Source organism: Staurois parvus, unplaced genomic scaffold (genome assembly GCF_062004578.1).
Source record: "Staurois parvus isolate SC_StPar_1 unplaced genomic scaffold, SC_StPar_1.0 ptg000032l, whole genome shotgun sequence".
Lineage (NCBI taxonomy): Eukaryota > Metazoa > Chordata > Amphibia > Anura > Ranidae > Staurois > Staurois parvus.
Genome location: NW_028317828.1, coordinates 1,308,828 through 1,334,252, shown reverse-complemented (window position 1 = coordinate 1,334,252; position 25,425 = coordinate 1,308,828). Strand labels below are relative to the sequence as shown.

The 25,425-nt window shown below is 44.0% G+C and overlaps 1 protein-coding gene across 2 annotated transcripts in view; it reads left to right on the top strand.

Annotated features, from left to right (window-relative positions):
• The window catches only part of EPS8L1 (EPS8 signaling adaptor L1), a 604,003-nt gene that overhangs the window by 318,217 nt on the left and 260,361 nt on the right, over positions 1–25,425 (top strand). For both annotated transcript variants that reach the window (XM_089660829.1, XM_089660835.1), the window contains exon 8: positions 20,193–20,421. In XM_089660829.1, the coding sequence (XP_089516955.1) occupies positions 20,193–20,421 (229 nt within the window). The remainder of the gene's footprint in view (positions 1–20,192; positions 20,422–25,425) is intronic.

Below are 25,425 nucleotides of genomic sequence, written 5' to 3'. Positions count from 1 at the left end.
AAGAGAAAAAATTTATTATTAAACTTGATAAAAAATGATAAATATAAATAAACACATCCACGGCATAAAAGACGCTCAGAATGGCTATTTGCATTACCACGCTATCATTATGTCAAAGAACTCAAATATGCGCAGACGTGCATTAAGACACAGTTACCACAGTAATGTTACAGATGCCATCAGCTTGGAGCAAAGGATGGCTTAATATCCCTGGGGAAATATATAATAACTGATAGTACATATAGAGCAATGCCAGAAAGGAGAGCATACATATGAAGCTCCCCTATCTATAAATAACAACCCCAGGGATGGAGATCATATTATGATCTTTATAAAAATAATGTTAGTCAAAATTAGCGTCCACGGCATATAAGGCGCTCAATCTTAATAATATCAATAACATTATCTGACATAAATATGTAAATCCGCACAATAATTACAGAGTCAGATCCATACAAAATATTATATAAAATTCCATTGTATAAACCTAAAGAAATAAAGGTGTAATACGCAAAGTATATAATATGTAAGATCATAAAAATCAATATTATATAGCCAGATAAAATTAAACAAACGGTCATAAAATGATATACATAAAATATTAAAATATATCCTCTGAATCAAGCAAAAACAGGTATGTACAGTGGGGCAAAAAAGTATTTAGTCAGCCACCAATTGTGCAAGTTCTCCCACTTAAAAAGATGAGAGAGGCCTGTAATTGGCATCATAGGTAGACCTCAACTATGAGAGACAAAATGAGAAAAAAAATCCAGACAATCACATTGGCTGATTTGGAAAGAATTTATTTGCAAATTATGGTGGAAAATAAGTATTTGGTCAATATCAAACGTTCATCTCAATACTTTGTTATATATCCTTTGTTGGCAATGACAGAGGTCAAACGTTTCCTGTAAGTCTTCACACGGTTGGCACACAATGTTGCTGGTAAGTTGGCCCATTCCTCCATGCAGATCTCCTCTAGAGCAGTGATGTTTTGGGGCTATCGCTGGGCAACACGGACTTTCAACTCCCTCCAAAGGTTTTCTATGGGGTTGAGTTCTGGAGACTGGCTAGGCCACTCCAGGACCTTGAAATGCTTCTTACGAAGCCACTCCTTCGTTGCCCGGGTGGTATGTTTGGGATCATTGTCATGTTGGAAGACCCAGCCACGTTTCATCTTCAATGCCCTTCCTGATGGAAGGAGGTTTGCACTCAAAATCTCACGATACATGGCCCTATTCATTCTGTCCTGTACATGGATCAGTCGTCCTGGTCCCTTTGCGGAGAAACAGCCCCAAAGCATGATGTTGCCACCCCCATGCTTCACAGTAGGTATGGTGTTCTTTGGATGCAACTCAGCATTCTCTCTCCTCCAAACACAACGAGTTGTGTTTCTACCAAACGGTTCTATTTTGGTTTCATCTGACCATATGACATTCTCCAAATCCTCTTCTGGATCATCCAAATGCTCTCTAGCAAACTTCAGACGGGCCCGGACATGTACTGGCTTAAGCAGGGGGACACATCTGGCACTGCAGGATCTGAGTCCCTGTCGGCGTAGTGTGTTACTGATGGTAGCCTTTGTTACGTTGGTCCATGCTCTCTGCAGGTCATTCACTAGGTCCCCCTGTGTGGTCCTGGGATTTTTGCTCACCGTTCTTGTGATCATTTTGACCCCATGGGGTGAGATCTTGCATGGAGCCCTAGATCGAGGGAGATTATCAGTGGTCTTGTATGTCTTCCATTTTCTAATTATCGCTCCCACAGTTGATTTGTTCACACCAAGCTGCTTGCCTATTGCAGATTCAGTCTTCCCAGCCTGGTGCAGGTCTACAATTTTGTTTCTGGTGTCCTTCGACAGCTCTTTTGTCTTCACCATAGTGGGGTTTGGAGTGTGACTGTTTGAGGTTGTGGACAGGTGTCTTTTATACTGATAACAAGTTCAAACAGGTGCCATTGATACAGGTAATGAGTGCAGGACAGAGGAGCCTCTTAAAGAAGAAGGTACAGGTCTGTGAGAGCCAGAAATCTTGCTTGTTTGTAGGTGACCAAATACTTATTTTCCACCATAATTTGCAAATACATTCTTTCCAAATCAGCCAATGTGATTGTCTGGATTTTTTTTCTCATTTTGTCTCTCATCGTTGAGGTCTACCTATGATGCCAACTACAGGCCTCTCTCATCTTTTTAAGGGCGAGAACTTGCACAATTGGTGGCTGACCAAATACTTTTTTGCCCCACTGTATGAGCAAATATGTAATATTGTTTAATATAGGCCAGGATAAAGTTAGTTATTGGCAATAAAGCAATTGACATCGATCTCAATGTTATGCCCTTGTGGGTGTAAAGTGTCCAACTCATACACCCATCTAGTCTTGGCCTGTGATACAGCCCTCATTTTATTCATGCCTCTCCAGTGGGTAGAGATGCAATCAATACCCACAAACTTGAAGGATGTTGGGTCCATGTTGTGAAATAACCGATAGTGGTTAGAGAGGGATTATTCCCTATATCCCTTCTTAATTTTAGTTAAATGTTCTCGTAAGCGGTCACGTAATTTCCTTATCATGCGGCCTATGTACTGCTTTTGACAAGGGCATTGTAACAGGTACACCACATATCTGCTTTCACATGAGATGAACCGTTTGAATCATTTGTTACAGGTAAATCATACAATATCAAAGGTATCTAACCGATGTTTTCTAATGCCATTACATTTGCAAATGACACATCTGTTGCAAGGGTGAAATCCCTTAAGATCATTGAACAGGGAAATGCTTCTTGGGAGATCTACCACATTTGGTGTAATCTGATGTCTAAGTGCTGTTGCTTTTCGAAAAATGATCTCCGGTCTATTGGGTAAGACCTTTCCCAAAATAGAATCCATTTTTAAAATATCCCAATTATTATGAATAATGTTACTGATATGTCTGAATTAGGTTGAGAATGTAGTCACAAAGGGACAGATTTTTTCTTGTATCTGTTTGGATTTATTTTGTAGCATATCGTTCCTATCCAGTTGGGCAACCACTTGAATGGTATTATGTAGAGTGGATTCCTCGTAACCTTTCTCTAAGAATCTATTTTTCAAGATTTCTGCTTGGGAGTAGTAGGTATCAACATCTGTGCAATTGCGTCTTATGCGCATGAACTGACCCTTTGGGATGTCGCCCAGCCAGTTGGGATGATGGCAACTCCCGGTCGGAATATAGCTATTCCTGTCAGTTGTCTTAAAGAATGATTTGGGCACAATTTTGCCATTATAGTTAATAAGAGTGAGGTCCAAGAAGTTTATTTCCTGTTGGCTGTATACATAGGTGAGGTTGATGTTAAGGTTGTTGTTATTCAAGGTAGAGAAGAAATTGACAAGCGATTCCTCCTCCCCATTCCTTAGGAGGAGGATATTGTCAATATACCTTTTATACATCACCAATTCTGGCCAGTCCCTTGCATAAATTAAATCCTCCTCCCATCGGGACATGAATAGGTTGGCCAGGCTGGGGGCAAATTTAGCCCCCATTGCAACGCCCTTAACTTGTAGATAGTATGACTTATTGAACCAGAAATAATTGTGGTTCATCGCAAAATCTAACAGATCTAAGATAAAATGTCTCTGTTTGGTAGGTAAAGTACTATAATTTGTTAAGTAGAAGTCTGCTGCTTCCATTCCGTCTGCATGTTTAATATTTGTGTAAAGGGAAGCTACGTCCGTTGTTACTAGAAAAGTCTTGGGAAGCATTTTTATGTTGCTGACTTCATTAAGCACTTGCTTTGTATCCCGCAAGTAAGATGGTGTTTGCGTGACTAGAGGTTGAGAAAAAAATCTATATATTCTCCAATTTTTGAACTGAGGGATCCGATTCCACTTATTATCGGTCGTCCAGGTGGTTGGACAGGGTCTTTGTGTATTTTAGGAAGAATATAAAGAACAGGAAGTTTAGGAACTGTGGGGCATAAAAAGGCTTTTTCTTTTTTATTTAAAATTTGGTTGTTGTGGCCCCTGTTAATTATGACCTTGAGTAACTTCTTATAGCCTGACATAGGGTCCCTAGGTAAAGGGGTATATGCAGTGGTGTCACTTAAGATCTTATTGACCTCTATTATGTAGTCATTTTTGTTTAAGATCACCACCCCCTCTCCCTTGTCAGCCGGCCTAATCACCAAGTCCTTTCTCTCAAGCAACAATTTGGTGGCTTTTACATCCCCAGAACCATCATATATGCGTTTAGCAGGTATATTCCTTAGATCTTTCAAAACCTTTTCTTTGAAGAGGTTAACATAGGACTGTGATTGTGGAGGTGGGTTATACGTAGATGCATTGCGCAAATTAGAATGTGTAAACCCATCAGGGATGGTGCTGTTAGTAATGGGATTATTAATGAAATACCTTTTGAGGGATAGTCGTCTGGCAAATTTATGTATATCTATATAAGTGTTAAACTTATTAAGTTTATTAGCAGGTGCGTATTTAAGGCCCTTATCAAGTAAGTGTATTAATTTGATACGGGATAAATTAACCCCCTTTAAGGGAAATGACAACTAAAGGATGGAGTCAGATAAACTAAAAATACATCTGGAGGGGATAGAAAAAGAACAGAGAATTAAGAAAAAGAAAAAGTATCACAGGGATTTCAAAGACTACTCAGATCACGTAGTTTTTGATTGGCAGAAAATTAAGGAACCTACCTCCACTATTCCTGACTTCAAACCCTCAATGTCCGGCTTTAGATCCAAACCTAAGGGGAAGGATCATAAAGTGAACTTTAAGGGTAGGCCTTATAGAGGTAACTCTAATACTATTGCCTATGATAATGTCCCTACCTCTAATAGATTTGAACCTCTCCAGGATAATAACATCGGTTCCAGGGAAATGGACCGTTTATTAACTATAACACTCCCCCCAGGAGGTTTTCTGACTCTCGACCTAACACCCAGGTTTCAAGTCCTAAATATCAAAACCAATCCCACAACACATTACCAATCTCCACGACAACACAATACTAATAATAATAATTTGAAAAACTATCTTTTTCTTAATTCTCTGTTCTTTTTCTATCCCCTCCAGATGTATTTTTAGTTTATCTGACTCCATCCTTTAGTTGTCATTTCCCTTAAAGGGGGTTAATTTATCCCGTATCAAATTAATACACGTACTTGATAAGGGCCTTAAATACTCACCTGCTAATAAACTTAATAAGTTTAACACTTATATAGATATACATAAATTTGCCAGACGACTATCCCTCAAAAGGTATTTCATTAATAATCCCATTACTAACAGCACCATCCCTGATGGGTTTACACATTCTAATTTGTGCAATGCATCTACGTATAACCCACCTCCACAATCACAGTCCTATGTTAACCTCTTCAAAGAAAAGGTTTTGAAAGATCTAAGGAATATACCTGCTAAACGCATATATGATGGTTCTGGGGATGTAAAAGCCACCAAATTGTTGCTTGAGAGAAAGGACTTGGTGATTAGGCTGGCTGACAAGGGAGGGGGGGTGGTGATCTTAAACAAAAATGACTACATAATAGAGGTCAATAAGATCTTAAGTGACACCACTGCATATACCCCTTTACCTAGGGACCCTATGTCAGGCTATAAGAAGTTACTCAAGGTCATAATTAACAGGGGCCATAACAACCAAATTTTAAATAAAAAAGAAAAAGCCTTTTTATGCCCCACAGTTCCTAAACTTCCTGTTCTTTATATTCATCCTAAAATACACAAAGACCCTGTCCAACCACCTGGACGACCGATAATAAGTGGAATCGGATCCCTCAGTTCAAAAATTGGAGAATATATAGATTTTTTTCTCCAACCTCTAGTCACGCAAACACCATCTTACTTGCAGGATACAAAGCAAGTGCTTAATGAAGTCAGCAATATAAAAATGCTTCCCAAGACTTTTCTAGTAACAGTGGACGTAGCTTCCCTTTACACAAATATTAAACATGCAGACGGAATGGAAGCAGCAGACTTCTACTTAACAAATTATAGTACTTTACCTACCATACAGAGACATTTTATCTTAGATCTGTTAGATTTTGCGATGAACCACAATTATTTCTGGTTCAATAAGTCATACTATTGTCTTGGAAATTCGCTTTAACGAATTTCTCCTTACCTTGAGTACTCGCAGTTGGATGCGCAGAAATCCCCCATAAAGCTGTGCGAATCTTGCTTACCACGACTGCAGCTAAACTACACGATTCCTGCCCATCCAAATACTTTGGCTCTGTTGAGATGTGGGGGAATTAGAGCTCTGTTACCCTAGAATGATCAAACGACACTCTCAGGATGGTGTTGCAACTCACATAAGGGCTGGTTTTAGCCTCAGCTCTCTGTTTTATTAAAAATACACACATGCCCCCCACATGAATAAAGTCAATCCCCTCCCACCAAACAATGCAATGGGGAGTGCCTATACACAGGATGTATATTCCAATTGGAGCATAGCCTTTCCTATTATCTATCACTGGTCCTCCCCCATGAGTCTTCTGAGGTCAGCAGACTTCCTCCCCTTCCCCCCCATGAGCCATCTGAGGTCATATTTCCTGTCCTACTAGCTTCTATTGGTATGTAAATTCTCTGTACAAGCACTCCCTAAAAATATCAGTCTGTACCTGGATGGGCCCGATACGATCTTTATTAAAACACATCCATCCAAGATACAGTTTCAAGTTGGTAATGGGTTGTAAGATATGCATAAGCCTACACGCGGAGTTCGTACCGCTTGGCGCCTTGCGTTATGAAGCCCACGTGGTACTATGCTGCTGATATGTGGATACAGGCCCACGGTCTACTGCCAGCGACATTCGCATCGAATGCCGTGGTGGTATACACGCCGGTCTATAAGCGCAGATCTGCCATCTCATCCATTACCAAGCTGAGTACTGTAATACATACATTGTACATGCGCATGGCCCAATTGCAGCCTTCAGAGCTTTAATTAAGCCACACGAGAGACATATGAATAACACGAATATATGACACATTTAAAGTTCGACCAACAATACAAAATTTCCATGACATTCCCTCGTGTTTTATCATATTCTCCTCGTGTCCCTTCTTGATCTTCTTCAGCTTGATGGGTGTAGTCTCAAACTTCAAAGAGTTCCTGTAGTTGTCCCTGAGAATAAAGCTCCACGGGGTACCTGAAACAACAAGACCCGACGCAGACTCGACGCAAACAGGCTTGATTGAAGCAATGATCCTCAAGAGCGTTGGAACCTTCACTACAGGAAGGCTCTTGCAAAAACCACAAACAGACTTGTGGTATGAATAAGGCTTGTGATCCCACGGTGGTCTGGGGAGATCTAGCAATAGATTCTCAAATTGCCCCTGCAGACGGGGCCACACAAGGCTGGTCTCGACCCAGACGGTTTTCCAAATTGCAGACACAAACCATGATGAGGCTTGAAGCTTGCTTGAAGGTCTTGGAGAATGTGGTCTTCAGAGAGATAAATTAGAGGGAAGCCAGGACGTAATCTGTAGAGAAGGTGGATGGTTGGTGAGGTCTTCCTCCGATCAGTGGTTGGAGTGGGATCCCAGGAGCGGGCATGGAGATGTGGTCGTCTGCCCGAGCTTGGCTTACACGGTCGATGAGGCAACAGGAACATCTCACCGCGGCATATAAAAGGCAGATGAAAAAGAGAAGCATCAGGACATACACTCCCACTTCCTTCAACCAAGATCCGATGGAGAACAGGAAATCTCCCAATCCTCCCAAACCCTTGAACGGATTCCAACCCTCACTAGCTATAGCTCTAGCTTTTCCCTGTAGTTCACTAACTTTGTCCATATGGGCCTGGACCTTGTCATCGGTGTCTTCTATCCAAGTACAACAATCCTCTCCGATGAACTCACAGAACCCCCCTTTGGCGGCTAAAAGATAATCAAGGGCCATCTTCTCCTGAAGCACTAAAATTCCCATCTGCCGTTGTTCTTGGGCAATTTCTCTTACAGCCTCTACGGTCTCGTTAAACATACTATCCACGATGACAGAAAAATTGTTCAGGCGCTTCATAAGTTCTATTCCCCATCCTGTCCATGAGGGGAACCAAGCCCATGCTTGGTCGCCCTCAGAGAACAGCTCCCTGCGAACTCTCCCTGCCATCCTTACCTTCTTGTGGACCATCAACTCTTCATGATCCATCACTACATAGGATGCTGGGACTAGCTTTATGAGGGCACACGAACCTTTCGCGTTCTGGGGAAATGTTCTATAGGCTGCCGAACCACACAGAAAATAGTATGGACCTGTCAGAGCAGAACAGGAGGAGTTCCTCGTTCGGCCCCTGGCACTGAGCAACAGTTGCACAGACTGGGGGATTGCTCCCTCAGTCTGCACATCACATCCGTCCTTCCAACACACGTGGTCTGGTCGGTCAGTGTGGTTACTCAGAAGGGAAGTCTGGTTAGTCAGATTGACAGTTATACCTCCCTCGCAGGTGGTAGTCCCAACAAACTTGTTACCTGTGCCAAAGCTGATGTTAAAGCACACCTGAGGGCTGCCTAGCTGCCCAGTTACCCATAATGGACTGGTGAGGGCCCTACAGGAGCTAGAGCTAATATTGGTGCTGAAACTGATGTTACCTGCTAAAAATGTGTCATTAAGTTCTACCGACAAATGTCTACGTGGGGGCTGACCAGGGGTCCCTTGCTTTTTCATGCCGACGCGGATGTCATATAGGGCATGAACAGCGGCCATTGCGGACATGTGATGACTGGGTGGGGGCTTAGAGCATACCCAACAGTTGGTTTTTTTGGCGGTTCTGGCTAAACGCAGGTGCATTTTAAATAAAAGGTTGGGGTATCTGCCGTCTTTTCCTCCGTTCACACACATGTATGACATACAAACAAAAAGAAAAAGGAAAATGACACCCCTCATTCTCTGGTGTAGCTGAAAAGCTTCTTGCAGTGGCTTGCGTGCACCCAGTTGTCTCGTCCCTCGAGTTTGAGTGAGGTAGGTGTCGTCAGCTGGACTTGGTATGGTCCGGTGAACCGTGGCTCGAGTCCGGTTCTTTGATGTTTCTTTAGGACGACCCAATCACCTGGCTCAATAGAAAGAACACCAGTTATTGCATTTGGATCGGGGAGCGATTCGCGAACCCGATGGTGTATCTTCTGCAGCTCCCGTTGCAGAGATTGCACATAACCTGTAAGCTGTGAATGCAAAGACGACAACTGTTGAGGAAAGTACAACCCTGTTTTGGGAGGTCCCCCAAACAACACCTCGTAGGGTGACAGCACATGTGGTTGCCGAGGGGCATTCCGGATGGAATAGAGGGCAATGGGGAGACACTCAGGCCAAGGTTTTTGGGTATCGGAAGACGTTCAACCTTACCGCTACTCTCGGGGTGATATGGGGTGTGTCGCCGCTGACTCCAGTTCCACCAAAGAAATGCAGTCGTGTCCTTTGGAAGAGAGATTAGTAGTGGACAAAGAAGACATGTTAGCAGAAGAGGTGTTAGTATTGTTAGTTGTGTTGCAAAATTCAGCACTGTCGTTGCTGTCTTCCCCCCCCTTCTCATCTTCCAACACAGGAAGAAGAGAAGCTGGGTTAAGAATAGTGCATCGTTTGATAGTGAGGTTAGTAGGGGTTAGGAGGGCTTTCCCCTGAGAGGGGTACCTTGCCTTGGATGTCCTGTTTTCTCAGGACCGTTCTTGCTGCACTGGTGTCGGTGAGGCAAGGGAGGGGATATTTTAATTCCTCTAGAAAAAGATGGATCTGGGCCGACACTGATTTGTCAACTTCCTATGAGAATTCATAGGAGTTACTTACCATGGTGGTCATAGGGGCGGAGGACTCATCAGGAATGAACTGCCATCGACCTTTAGGTAATTGGGGACAGCTCCTCCTCATGTGCCCCGTTTGGTGGCACTGGAAGCACCTGGGTGGGGGCCTATCCTTCCTGTGACCCAGATCCCTTGGTTTTTCGTGTGGGGTCTGGGACATAAGAACTTTGGCCTTGTCTTGTTTTCTTCTATCCATTTCCCTCCCTATTGCCGCAAGAGTGGAAAGGATAGCAGGGATAGACATCTCATTATATTCGGGTCGGGCCAGAACCAGCCTTTCCCGAATTTTAATATTGATGCATTCCAAAAATTTGGCCCGCAACAGAATGTGCGTCGCGGTCACCTTTACCCCTTCAGTTGGAGCATCAGGTACAACTTCCAGATCCGCATCCAGTGCCGTCTGCTTGAGACGGCGCCAGAAGCAGGCGCTTTCCTCATTAGGACCCTGGGTGAGCTTCATCATGTCCGTAGTAGAGGTAGCACCATACATTTCTGGAAGCTTTGCCTTTAGCTGTGTACAGAACTCTTTGCCCCCTGAAGTCATCTCCTCATGCGTGGTTATAGAGCACCCTGCAATCACTGTACTGGCCACTTCCATGCCCACCTTAGCCCGCAGGATCTGCGTACAATCTGACCCGCTCATACCATAGCTGAACTGGTTTTGTCCAAACATTCGAGCAAATCCTCTCGGATTGACTCGATAGTCCGGGAGCTCAGCCAGAATAGTGCGGATCTCTGCCGGGGTGAAGGGGACATGCCAAACTACCCGTTCCCCTAAAGTCCGTTCCCCCTGTGCATTGGGAGGACCTTCAAATTGCTGCACCCTGACTGGATAGGCCTCGGTCCGGGAAGAGTGCAAGGGCTGACCCAGCTTCATCGGTGGGCTTAGATTAACCACCTCGCTTACTGCACCTTCAGGTTTGAGGTCCCTCAGATCAGGGTATAGCTGGGGGGCAGGGGTCTGAACAGTGGTTCGTAGCGCTTTGATGCAATCCGCCCTGTTTCTTAACCGGGTGTCTATTCCCCTTGATTCACAGATAGTCTGCAAATCGGTTGTTGAGTAGGCTTCATAGTTGGAAACAGAAGGAGCTGGGGTGAAGCAGGAAGAAGGGAGAGGTAGAGGTAGAGGCTGAGGCATAGATACAGAAGACACGGAAGGTACATCAAGAGTGATGTCACTAACAGAAGAGACAGGTGCAGTTATACTTATCTCAGCCACTGTTGGTTGTTGGGGAACCCCAGCAGACCCTGATCCTGCCTGCCTTAGTAGAGTCAGCCCTGAAAGAGCTTCCTCCACCTCTGACACTGGATCCTCCTGTTTTATTCCCTCTGGAGGCCAGGTATACATCACCTGGTTCTTCCGGACAGACACCAGTTTATGTATGCCCTGCTTCCCTAATTGGATTGACCTGTGAAGCCATAGCTGTGCGATCTCTAGTTCTGACGCCTGCATCCGTGGTTCAAATTCAGAGATTAATTTTTCCCACCTCCATGCGTCAAATGTACCTTCCCGGGGAATTTCCCATCTGGTACCCTTCGACCATTTATTCCACCTTTTGAGGGGTTCTGTAGACTTCCCCCCCAAACTCACCTTCATCAGTTGTGCAGCTGTCCTTACCCTGAAGAGGGCTGGTTCCCCCTCTCTCTTCATGGACTGACTACTGCCCATCGTGACTAGTCACTGGTATATATCCCGCGTCCGGGTACCTGTTTACCCCCTGGAGCACTCGGTGGGATCCTACCGAGAGGCCTGATTCCACCACTTTCCCAGCACAGCGTAATTTATGTGATACTTATCGATCACCCGAAGCGCATCAAGTGGCCGTCAGACTGAGAGCACACCTCCCACTCCCACAGCGCAATTTATGTGATCCTGACCACCCGAAGTGTTTGTGGTAACCAGGCTAAGTGTTACTTCCCTGGACCGCCCACTCCCACAGCGCAATTTATGTGGTTCTCATCACCCACTGTGTTTGGCAGGCCACACCGCACAATGATGAAAGTGGCTTTTCTCTCCCTGCACACAGTAGCTAACACAAGTCAAAACAAAAAGAGGGGTTCTTGGATGTTACTTAGGGGTCACTGGTTGGCCAGAAACCTGCTAACTGACCTTTAGGAAATTTGTGTAAAGAAAAAAACTTTCCTAATACACACAGAAAAACCCTTTTTCAACCTGAAAAACTGTTAAAAAGGACAAAGTGGATCCTTATGAAAAACACGGGACGTTTCACAGTAAAACAATTACACAGAGGTAAACCGAAAAACTGCGCCAAAAGTAACCTTGTTGCTGACGCAAAAATCACTCCTATCAGCACCGCTAAACGATCCACGTTAGACACGCAATTTTCGCTGCAACCACCTAAAACCGTTTACACAAAAAGTCTGCTGGACGCGAAACACGTGACACAGCAGCTTAAAACAAACCCGCTTTACAATAAGGAACTACTTTTAACAGGAAAAACACAAGAAAAACATAATCACTATACAAGAAATCTATGTGCAAAAACCCAGACTTCACTGCGCTCACTAAATGTGGAACACGTGAAGGGAAAACTCGCTTAACACACTTTAAATTGGCTGGCAATACGCAAATTTAAAGCTAAAAGCAAACAAATGAAACTGTAAAAAATTTGGATTAAAAACACAATATGGCTCAAATGCATATAAGAAACTGCATACACATTGCATAGAGATTACTGCACATATGGTAGTCAACAAAATGGCCACCAACAGGGAAAGCACATGGTAGCCGACAAAATGGCCACCAAACAAAAGGAGTACATGTGGTTAGTCAAGAAGATGACCCCCCACAGAGGAGCACATGGCAGATACTAGAATTACCCCCCACAGGGAAGCACATGGTAACACTAGAATGGCCCCCCCACAGAGGAGCACATGGCAGATTCTAGCCTCAAAATTGCCTCTAACCTCTTACATAAAACAGACTTTTGGACAGAACATACACTGGACAATTACACAACAATATGCAGTACACATACAACACAATTTGGGCACAATCACAGAACGGACATAAAACACCAACATATCACACTAACATGCACATGTAACAGAAAGGACCCCCTGCTGCATGCTTGCTGGGAGCAGTAGTACCACAAAACATTGCACAGACTACATACAAAGATCTTACAGCAGTTAACAATTAACCTAAACCTTTCAGCACTGTAATAATTACCTCACGTGGAGGGGGGTAGAGCAATCACCACAGTACCTACAACCCGCAAATACTTACCTAACACTATGCAACAACTTTTACCCGCTAAAACATATACCCGTTTAATTTTTGGTTGGAAGATTTTTAAACTTGACCAAATCCAGCCAACCAAACCCACCCCTCTGCTGCTCTCCGCAGAGACAAACCCTCGTCTTTCACCCACAAATCAAGAGTTTAGGACAAAAAACTAGGTCCTTGCCAAGCGGTAATTCTTGTTAGCTAACAGAGAGCGAAATCAGCCACACGAACACGCAAAAAGCGATCCTCTTAATGGCAGAGAGACCTGAAATGTGCCGGCATACTTTTTGCTAGTTCATGATGGCTATTCCCCCTCCCGTTCTTGGTTAGCTATGCAAGAATACGCATTAGTATCCACCAGGCTCGCCAAACTGTCTTGGAAATTCGCTTTAACGAATTTCTCCTTACCTTGAGTACTCGCAGTTGGATGCGCAGAAATCCCCCATAAAGCTGTGCGAATCTTGCTTACCACGACTGCAGCTAAACTACACGATTCCTGCCCATCCAAATACTTTGGCTCTGTTGAGATGTGGGGGAATTAGAGCTCTGTTACCCTAGAATGATCAAACGACACTCTCAGGATGGTGTTGCAACTCACATAAGGGCTGGTTTTAGCCTCAGCTCTCTGTTTTATTAAAAATACACACATGCCCCCCACATGAATAAAGTCAATCCCCTCCCACCAAACAATGCAATGGGGAGTGCCTATACACAGGATGTATATTCCAATTGGAGCATAGCCTTTCCTATTATCTATCACTGGTCCTCCCCCATGAGTCTTCTGAGGTCAGCAGACTTCCTCCCCTTCCCCCCCATGAGCCATCTGAGGTCATATTTCCTGTCCTACTAGCTTCTATTGGTATGTAAATTCTCTGTACAAGCACTCCCTAAAAATATCAGTCTGTACCTGGATGGGCCCGATACGATCTTTATTAAAACACATCCATCCAAGATACAGTTTCAAGTTGGTAATGGGTTGTAAGATATGCATAAGCCTACACGCGGAGTTCGTACCGCTTGGCGCCTTGCGTTATGAAGCCCACGTGGTACTATGCTGCTGATATGTGGATACAGGCCCACGGTCTACTGCCAGCGACATTCGCATCGAATGCCGTGGTGGTATACACGCCGGTCTATAAGCGCAGATCTGCCATCTCATCCATTACCAAGCTGAGTACTGTAATACATACATTGTACATGCGCATGGCCCAATTGCAGCCTTCAGAGCTTTAATTAAGCCACACGAGAGACATATGAATAACACGAATATATGACACATTTAAAGTTCGACCAACAATACAAAATTTCCATGACACTATCTACAAGTTAAGGGCGTTGCAATGGGGGCTAAATTTGCCCCCAGCCTGGCCAACCTATTCATGTCCCGATGGGAGGAGGATTTAATTTATGCAAGGGACTGGCCAGAATTGGTGATGTATAAAAGGTATATTGACAATATCCTCCTCCTATGGAATGGGGAGGAGGAATCGCTTGTCAATTTCTTCTCTACCTTGAATAACAACAACCTTAACATCAACCTCACCTATGTATACAGCCAACAGGAAATAAACTTCTTGGACCTCACTCTTATTAACTATAATGGCAAAATTGTGACCAAATCATTCTTTAAGACAACTGACAGGAATAGCTATATTCCGACCGGGAGTTGCCATCATCCCAACTGGCTGGGCGACATCCCAAAGGGTCAGTTCATGCGCATAAGACGCAATTGCACAGATGTTGATACCTACTACTCCCAAGCAGAAATCTTGAAAAATAGATTCTTAGAGAAAGGTTAAGAGGAATCCACTCTACATAATACCATTCAAGTGGTTGCCCAACTGGATAGGAACGATATGCTACAAAATAAATCCAAATAGATACAAGAAAAAATCTGTCCCTTTGTGACTACATTCTCAACCCAATTCAGACATATCAGTAAGATTATTCATAATAATTGGGATATTTTAAAAATGGATCCTATTTTGGGAAAGGTCTTACCCAATAGACCGGAGATCATTTTTCGAAAAGCAACAGCACTTAGACATCAGATTGCACCAAATGTGGTAGATCCCCCAAGAAGCATTTCCCTGTTCAATGATATTAAGGGATTTCACCCTTGCAACAGATGTGTCATTTGCAAATGTAATGGCATTAGAAACCATCGGTTAGATACCTTTGATATTGTATGATTTACCTGTAACAAATGATTCAAACGGTTCATCTCATGTGAAAGCAGATATGTGGTATACTTGTTACAATGCCCTTGTCAAAAGCAGTACATAGGTCGCACGATAAGGAAATTACGTGACCGCTTACGAGAACACGTAACTAATATTAAGAAGGGATATAGGGAACATTCCCTCTCTAACCACTATCGGTTATTTCACAACATGGACCCAACATCCCTCAAGTTTGTGGGTATTGATTGCATCTCTACCCACTGGAGGGGCATGAATAAAATGAGGACTGTAGCACAGGCCGAGACTAGATGGGTGTATGAGCTGGACACTTTACACCCACAAGGGCATAACATTGAGATCGATGTCAATTGCTTTATTGCCAATAACTAACTTTATCCTGGCCTATATTAAACAATATTACATATTTGCTCATACATACCTGTTTTTGCTTGATTCAGAGGATATATTTTAATATTTTATGTATATCATTTTATGACCGTTTGTTTTATTTTATCTGGCTATATAATATTGATTTTTATGATCTTACATATTATATACTTTGCGTATTACACCTTTGTTTCTTTAGGTTTATACAATGGAATTTTATATAATATTTTGTATGGATCTGACTCTGTAATTATTGTGCGGATTTACATATTTATGTCAGATAATGTTATTGATATTATTAAGATTGAGCGCCTTATATGCCGCGGACGCTAATTTTGACTAACATTATTTTTATAAAGATCACAATATGATCTCCATCGATGGGGTTGTTATTTATAGATAGGGGAGCTTCATATGTATGCTCTCCTTTCTGGCATTGCTCTATATGTACTATCAGTTATTATATATTTCCCCTGGGATACTAAGCCATCCTTTGCTCCAAGCTGATGGCATCTGTAACATTACTGTGGTAACTGTGCCTTAATGCACGTCTGCGCATATTTGAGTTCTTTGACATAATGATAGCGTGGTAATGCAAATAGCCATTCTGAGCGTCTTTTATGCCGTGGATGTGTTTATTTATGTTTATCATTTTTTATCAAGTTTAATAATAAAATGTTTTCTCTTTGTATAAATCATATATGATTTTCACCTTAGGGGTCCTTTGATTTTATTTTATAAATTTTTAATCAGGGAAGTTTGTCTAAGTGCCTCTTCCCCCTTTGTTTATACATGGCTTCTTGTCTTGTATACTAGTAGCTGCTACATATTATCCCCCTGGGAAATGCGCCACTGACACCTTCTAGCTACTGGCATTTTGACACCATTCTGTTTACTGTGTATTACGATCGCACCAATCCACGCCAAAATGGCATCTCTGAAAGCGCGCATGCGCAGTTCGTAGTTCTCTGCAAAAATGGCGGCACAGTAACATGCATGCGCCATCTTTGCTATTTAAGTATTGGACGTCAGTCACATGGCTGTTAGCTTCCCCCTCTGATGATGTGCCTTAGCACGAAAGGCCTCAGGAGGAGCTGACAGTGTGTGACGTCATCGCCGGCAGGACCACGAGGAGGTCCGGCGGCCATCTTATGTAAGGATCAGTTCTGCAGTACTCTGCATTCTCTTTTATATTGTACTGTACCCCCACTTAGTTTTGTTTCTCCATATGATGCTAATTTTTACCCAATAAATTACAAGAAATACTACACTATTGGCACCCCCTCTTTTCTTTTGGCTCCCTTTTGGAGGAGCTTTTAGCATCCACAGAGCAATCTCTGGTGCCATCTAATATCCAGAAGAGGGAGCCCTTTATCCATAATTTACACCTAGACAGCATAAAGGAGATGTCAGGGACCGCCGCGGCGCCTCCCCCGGCGCGCGCGCACTAGCGGCGGCTCACGCCGGGACACAAGCATCAGGTCCCGGCGGGCCGCGGCTGACAGGACGCTGCGCATGTGCAGTAGGAGCCGCGGGCGTGCCTTGGGCGGCCAATGACAGCCCGGTGGCGCGTCCTGGGCGGCCAATGACAGTGCAGGGCGCGATATTTAAAGATGCCCTGCACTGTCACAGATTGCCGCAAGGTCTATCTGTGATCCTGAGTTCCTAAACCTGTGATATTGACCCTGATTGCCCTGACTACGCTGCTTTCTCCTGTGTTTGACCCGGATTGTCCTGACTACGCTGCCTTCTCCAGTGTTTGACCCGGATTGCCCTGACTACTCTGCCTTCTCCCCTCTTGACTCCCAGCTTGTTTGACCTATCTGCAGACTGACTTATCCTGCTGACCCTGCGTGTGACCTGACTACTCTCCGCCAGCCGATTCTGTACCTCGCTTACCCCACGGGACCACTGCTCGTGATCCATCCTGCTAGCTCCTGCCGGCCTCCTCACATCTGGCTCTCCCGGTACCTATACATCCCCGGAGGTTCCCTCTGCCACTGGTGGGCCTGCTCAGAGGGCGTGACCTGGTCCTGGTCTGTTACAAGTCCATCCCCACAGACCGGGACTTAGACTCCACGCTTTGGGTAGGTCTGTCAAGTGGGCAGCCAGAGGCACCACCTGGCGGATCATAACAGGAGACCTCTGGATACAGCTGATCACTACACCCAAGTCTGATGACCTCCTGCTCTTGAGGGAAGCCCACCACCTGCATAATGTTTATACCCCATCAGATGGAGAGTTATATATTCACATGCACATATCCTATGTGCAGTCGGTGAGTGCGCATTTTTGCCATATTATTCCCTGTCACAGGCTTTGAAATTACCTGCTGGTGTGGGAGTTATTTTGGTGCCATATACCACATACAGTCCATTGGACGATTTTATATTGATCAAACTTTTTATGTGCATTTATCCCTTATTTATTATCCTTTTAGCGCTGCACTTTACCTTCTCATATAGAATATATGAGTTTAACTTTTTGAATTGAAGTATTGAAATAGATGAACTTTTTGATAATATTCTAATGTATTGAGATACACGTGTGTGTGTGTGTGTATGTATGTATATGTATGTATGTATATATATATGTATGCATGTATGTATATATATATATATATTGTGACAGTAGGCAGGTGAAATCACCTGGTTGCGTCCTGGATGGACGATATATTTGTCCGAGATTCAGGGTTTATGGGGATTTGTACCACTAGAGGGAAGTGCTGAGTCCTTCAGCACTGAGATAATGAGCCCAGCTGAAGGTAGTGGGCTCATTAACACTTGTATAAAGCTTCCCAGAGTGCTTAGGAAGTTGCTCCACCCTGGAACCAGATCTGTGCCTGAACTGTCTGGGGAGCTGACCTGTTAGCTGTGTGCAGAGAGACCAAAGCCTGTGTGGCTAACCTCCCAGTACTAGCAACTAGGTATAGCAGCAGGCTGTACCTAGTGGGTAGCTAGGGAAAAGCTGTTGTTGCAGTAAGTAGCCAAGTTGGCCAGGATTTATTTTGATGTCTCTTTTTGTTTATCATTTTTTCTGTAAATATTGTAAATAAATTGCACCTGTTTGTTTTCACCTCCACTATTGTTGTGCTGTGCCTATCTTTTTGTGTTGTGCACCCATCCAGGGGGTCACACACACCCGCTGCCGAGCTAACCTTGTTACAATATATATATATATATATATATATATACATACATATAGTGTGTACCATAGCTGGTAAACTTTATAACTTTCTATACACAATAATTTGGGTTATTTTTTACCAAAGAAATGTAGCAGATTAGATTTTGCCCTAAAGTTCTGAAGATCAATTATTTATTTGAAAAATGTTAAAATCGAAACTAAAACATACTTGTTTATTTCAGAATTTTTGGTCTTTTTTTTGTTTTTATAGAAAAAAGTGAAAAACCCAGTGGTGATTAAATACCACCAAAAGAAAGCTATATTTGTCTTAAGAAAAATTATAAAAAATGTAATTTGGGTACAGTGTTCCAGTAACTGTCATTCAATGTGTGAGAGCGCTGAAAATTGGCCTGGGCAGGAAGGAGGTGAAAGTGTTCACTACTGAGTTGGTTAAACATTAGATACAGGCACAAATCTACATCCTTTTGAATGGACCTTCCCTAATCTGCTACTGATGATTGTACAGGGTTATTAAAGTAAGTGTGTAAATCCTCAACTTGTAAAACAACCTATATAGTTTGCAATAGAAATGGAAGATAAGACATTTGTGTATAGATGTAAAAAAAAAAAAATTTCTAAATACCTTTTTTTAAAAAAAAAAATAAGTGATCACCTACCCTCTATTCTCAGCTGCCTAGAGAGGTGAGGATAGAGAAAAAGCAGCACTGTGGTCTTTACGGTGAATGTGCAGGGGGGAGGGACATTTCAGCACAACTTTGATCATTTAAGGAGAGCAGGCTGAGTTCTCAGCACAGCTAAAGAACTGACCATGCTCTGTTCTCCTTCCTAGTGTGGTCCGTTAATAAATGGAAAGCAGAGGGACTGACCGGAATGCCAGGGATTTCACACAAAGGAAGCAATTCAAAGAGAACAGGATATATTTTCATGCAAGTACATGGCATAGTAGTCACATATTAGGAATCTGAAATGCACTCAGAACCTCGTGCAGCTGTGCTTGGTAGCCAATCAGCTTCTAACATCAGCTTGTTTAATTAAGCTTTGGCAATAAAACCTGGAAGCTGATTGGTTTCTATGCAAAAGTGCAGCAGATTTTGCACTCTCCAGCTTTAGTAAATAAACCCCATATCCTTTAACAGTATGAGGTCATGATATTTTAGGTATTGTGTTCCAAACTACAGCAATCTCCAGATCTTCAAACAGAGCTCAGTCTAGAAAACAAGTCAGATATTTTTTTTAACTAGCAAATACAGAATGTGTTTCACTCATGCTGAGTGTAGAATTCTTCAGGGCTGAGGAGTGATCCAGTAATTTCTAGCCCCATCCCTGTGCTATTCAATAAACATTGCTCGCCTTTACATTCCTTGTTAATGTGTCATGTGACTTGACTTGAGTTTTGTTTGTTTTAAATGTGTTTAGGAACAACCAGAAGATGATAAACCAACAGAGCTCTAGCAGCCCAGACCCATTCAAGCCTCAACGACAGTGGAAACAACCGCAGATACATTATGTGACCCCATCAGAGATCCTAGAGAGGGAGGCACAGCGCAGATCAGTCAAGCCCTCGGTCTCCCCTCTGACCCCTCAAGTCATTGTTAGTCCTGGGCTTCAAATGCAGAAGCAGCAACAGTCAAGCAACTCATCACAGGTATGTAGAGCATGGTGTGGTCCGTGTGTTAGCCAAAAGCCAGCCATAGACTGATCAAAATTCAGCCGTTTCGGCAGGAACCAGTCGAGTCTACATCCATCCATGGATAGGCTGGTTGTACTGAAGTTTTTTTGTGTGTTTACTGCCACTGGCTATAGTCCACAACAGTAATTTTTCTCTAAAGTCACAGGGGAAAACTCCCACTCTCAGAATACAATAGCACAGCGGGAGGGATTCCTCCATTAACACTGATTGTGTTGATAGGAAAATTGAGCGATTTTTGTTTTTATGGTTGAAGAGAAGAAAATTGCATGATGTATGGCCAGCCTAAGCCATGCCACCTGCTGAGAAATTTGCAGCAGCTGGCTAATTTAGATGGAACTTGTAATTCCTTGACAGCTAGGGTGCAACATATTGCCTAAAGTCACATAAAACTGACAAGTATATACTTTGTTGCTGTTGCTCAATAACAATGTGTTTACTTCTGACCCCAAGTGCCACCAAATTTATCTAAGTTGTCAGTTTGACTGTTGCTGTCAGTACACATTGTAAGTAGTCCATTCACTGGATGAAACCAAAGAGTTTATCTACACCCATGCATGAGTGTGTTCACTATGCTCTGTGAATGTGGTCTGTTTTAGAATTCTACAAATGGAGACCTAATATGGTCAGGAAAACAGGCTTCAGTAGATATGTATCCTCTCAACACTAAGTAAAAACATTGTTTTTATGTGCAGTTTGTAATTACTAATGTATATGGAGGCATACGTATTTGCTCATTACAAATTCAGGTTTTGTTTCATACTTTGCTGTGCTACACAGTGGTTTAACTTTATTTCTTCTACCTCTAATACAAGTAATCAGGCCAGCTGGTAAGCAGGTGGCAGCTTTAGGTGCTGCTAGCTGAGGAGCGATGCGACCACAGTGTGTTGAGTGTTACAAAGATTCATGACTGCAGTCATTTCCTCGTTGTTGCACAAGTAGTAAACAGAGCTTACAACTGGTGTTCGGGGAACCTGGCATAGTACCAATGTATTTTCTACCATTAACTCTAGGCGCCATTTTGGAAGTCCTGTGTCATATTAAACAGAGTTCTCCTGATATTGGGCAGCCCCTGGCCCCTGCCTGTGTGTCATTAGGTATGCTCACAGTGTGGTAAGTAGAAATAGTGACAGGACCCCATTTGTTAGGAATATGCTAGGTCAAAAGAAAACAATGAGATCTTGATGAGGGGGGATAGCTCAGGCTCTGGAGAGATAGGTTCCAGATCCTAAAACCAGTGTACTGAAACACTGAAGCTCATCCCACAAAATCTTGCCACAGGAATTCCTGTTGGGACAAGGGCTAAGAAAACACACATTGTGCAACTTCTGTATGTAAGCTCTGCATTCTTACACTGTACACCTAGTCACATTCACATGGTAATAAACACTTACTACATTTTGTCGTGTAGTCAGCAGGATGTTGGAACAAACCTCAAATTCAGTGTGGTGGCCAGGAGTACACCAATGGTACTGTTGGAATTGGCCCTGGCAATGATTTCAAACTTTAATTAGTTTAGCTAGGGGGAGCTAGATCCTAATGGTTAGACAGGAGCTGGTTAACAGCTCATGTGTAAAAGCCAGAGGGATCAAATTGTGGTCAGGGTTGTGAAACTCTGCAGGCTAGCCCCTCTGGAATTTCTCCCTGCTCTGAGGCTTTCAGAGGAGAGCCTTGGAGGCAGTGGGTGGATCTGAGGAGTGGCTGGCTACACTCTTGAGGGACCTCAGCCAATCCCCAACAGAAGACTTGGCAAATGGCTGGGACTCCTTTAAAAGTGTAGGTGCCTGCTCAGTAGCAGTGAGGAGTCAGGTGGAAGAAGGAGTAGGAAGATGTGAGGCTGGAGGAGGAAGGCTGCCAGGAGGCCTAGTGGGATGGGGCCTGCCTGTGAGCCTGGAGCTTGAAAGATGAAAACATGGAGCTCACTGGCCCCCTGAGTGAGGACCACCTGTATGGCAGGAAAGGAGCAGCCCAGTTGATAGGCCTGGTAGCAGCCGCCAACCCGCAAGTGGTACAGGCAATCTGAGTGAGTACACCTGAACCTCTGGGCAGATAGTGGAAGTCACACTCTGGTGGAAAACCAGATTAGCCCCATACTAGTAACTGTTTACCTCATTTAAAAGGGACAAGAGCCAGACCCCTGCTCAGGAAAAGTCCATACTGCTGGGTGAAGAGGTGTTCATCTAGGGCAGGGGTCTGCAACCTTTAAGACATAAAGAGCCACTTGGACCCGTTTCCGAGAGGGAAAAAAAGACTGGGAGCCGCAAAACCATTGCAACATTTAAAACAAATCCGACACTGCATATATTGCAAAAAGCGCTCTGGTCATGAAGGGGGTTTAAGGGCCCAGTAAGCAAAGGGTTAATCAGGGCCACAGTGTATCGTCATAATCACAATCATAGCCTTAGGTCAGTGGTGGGCAACCTTTTTTTTCAACTGAGCCAAATCTCGCCAAAACCACGATTGAAATTTATTTTGAGAGACACATTTTTAAAACTGAAAATTCATCCCCCATATAGTAATTCATCCCCCCTATAGTAATTCATCCCCCATATTAATTCATCCCCCATATTAAGTCCCCAAGTCCCCCCCTGTGTCAATTCACTTACCTTTGCTCCGTGCGTTCCTCTCGCCGTGTTCCCGCGCCGTTCCGGTGTAGTATGAAAATCTGTCTCCTATGAGGATCTGTCCCCCTTGACGTATCTGCGCATGTGCCAGTTTCAGGCATTAGCAGCCGATCGGCGATCTCCGGCACATGCGCAGATACGTAGAGGGGGACAGATCCTCATAGGAGACAGATTTTCATGCTACACCGGTCTTCAGGGCGGACTGTGAGAGGAGCCTAGCGGGAGCCTAGCTCCGCGGGCCGGATTAAAAGGTCCGCTGGGCCGTAGTTTGCCCATTGCTGCCCTATTGCCTATCACCTGGTGGGCAGTGTGCTCCGGAGCCGCAGCCAAGGTGAAAAAGAGCCGCGGGTTGCCGACACCCGATCTAGGGTTTGGGGTAGTACATCAAGGAGATGCTGGCTAGCTCTCCAACAGAGACTGTGTTGCAGAAGAGAAGCTTGTGAATAGTTCAGGAAGTTTGTATTTAGTTATCAGTTCCCTTGGGCATCCTACACCCCCCCTTACCCCCCAGTTCTAAATCCCCTCCATAGAAAAACAAAACAAAAACTCAAGGACTGGTTTCTGACTCTGAAGCAAGCTTGTGTGAAAAATGCTGAATGTCTGGCTGTGCAGGACTATAGGGGGATCCAAATTCATCAGCAACCCCTAAGGGGGGAAGTGCTACATTAGTTTGGGCAGAAGGGCTGAAAAACTCTGTACCTACAGTATTTGCTGGCAGCCATTTTCCTGGCCTGGCCATTAAATCCCTGGAGGATGGGTCCATCGGAGTGTGATAGTTCTGTCCATAAGAGAGCAAGCCACTGTGGATGTGATATTTGCCTGCTAGGAAAGCTTATCTGATGAGATTACTAGTGTGGTGGAACTCCCTAAGACGTTCTTTGAAAGGAATCAAGAAGAAGGGGAGAATATTTCTCAATGTGCAGTGGCCATGCAAGAGTTTTAGAATCAGCTGGATGTTAGCGATAGGCCTAATTATGATCAAGTCATACTGTTGTGGATCAAGAAATCTTCTCCCACTAAGGGGCTGATTGGGCAAGGGCAACAAGGAATTGATAGCAGCAGCTGAAACTAGGCATTGGTATTGGCCATGGAGGAGACACAGGTGGCTATGAGGAATTTGGGTGGGCTGGATAGCTGAAGACACCGATGGAGAGAACCCAGCATGCCTGCTCAACAATGGAAGTAAGAGCCCTTAAAAAGGCCAATGTGCAGCGTCTAAGGTTCTGCCTTGCCTTCAGACATCAGAGCTTCTGATGGCAGAGATGGATTTGGTTGCAGGCAATGCCCAGGTTGTGGCCTTCCGACTCACCTGAGCAGGCAACTACTTGGAACTGAAGGTAGGTTGCTGGAGAAAGTCTTAGCTGCACTGGGGGGCAGGACTTACTTGTCAATGAGTAACACAGGCAAGGCAAGCAGGAGTGCACAAAGACACATGGCCACTGGGAATGGTTAGAGGTGCACAGATTTACAGGGGGTCAAAAGAAGCAGGTAACAGGTGAGGGTGTGTAGATCACAGAAGCAGGATGTGGACAACAAGTAGCTGGCTAATGTACTCAGGAAAACACATGGAAGCCTAGGTACTGGCAGGACACAGAGAACATGCTGGAAGCACACATGACAATAAGTGTCTTGCAGAGCTAGAGTGCTGGGTAGACTAGGCTGTACAGTATGAGTGCATAGAAATGCACAGAGACTGAATGCTAGCAGCCAAGCACAGGACCACTGAGGTAGGAAACAGATGAGGGGACACTGGCACATGGGCTCAGAGTAACAGGTAGTAGTGCAAGGCTGGAGGCAATCTGGAAATCAAAGACAATGGGAACGCTAGGATATAGAGACACAGAGGAGCTGGGCGAGGGTGGACAGACACTGGGAACATGATTCAGAGACGATACTGAAAAGCACTGGGAATCACAAGAGAATATGAAGGGGATCACAGGGGGTTTGGCTGCTTGCATGTGGATAATGAGCAACCCATGCGCTAGCCTTTTAAGACAGCACCCCCTCTGTAATTGGCAGGAAGCCAGAGGCTGAACACAGAAAGAAAGACCCAGTGCTGATTTGTGGAACAGGTGAGTGTGACATGTAGTTTATTACTGGAGTTCCAACAGGCCCTCTGAGGTGGTCTCTGAAGAATCAGGTGACCAAGGATGGTGCTGGGACATCTGTTACTCTTCTACAAGTAGGAATTCTGCAGGAAGAGGTACAGGCTCAGATGGGAGTCACTAAAGTGGCAGTTTTGATGTTGGTAAAACCAACAGCATTGGAAAGTCGAGTTAAAACTTAGAGCAGTGGTAAATCACAAAAAAACAAAAAAAAAACAAATTGGGCCCCTCTA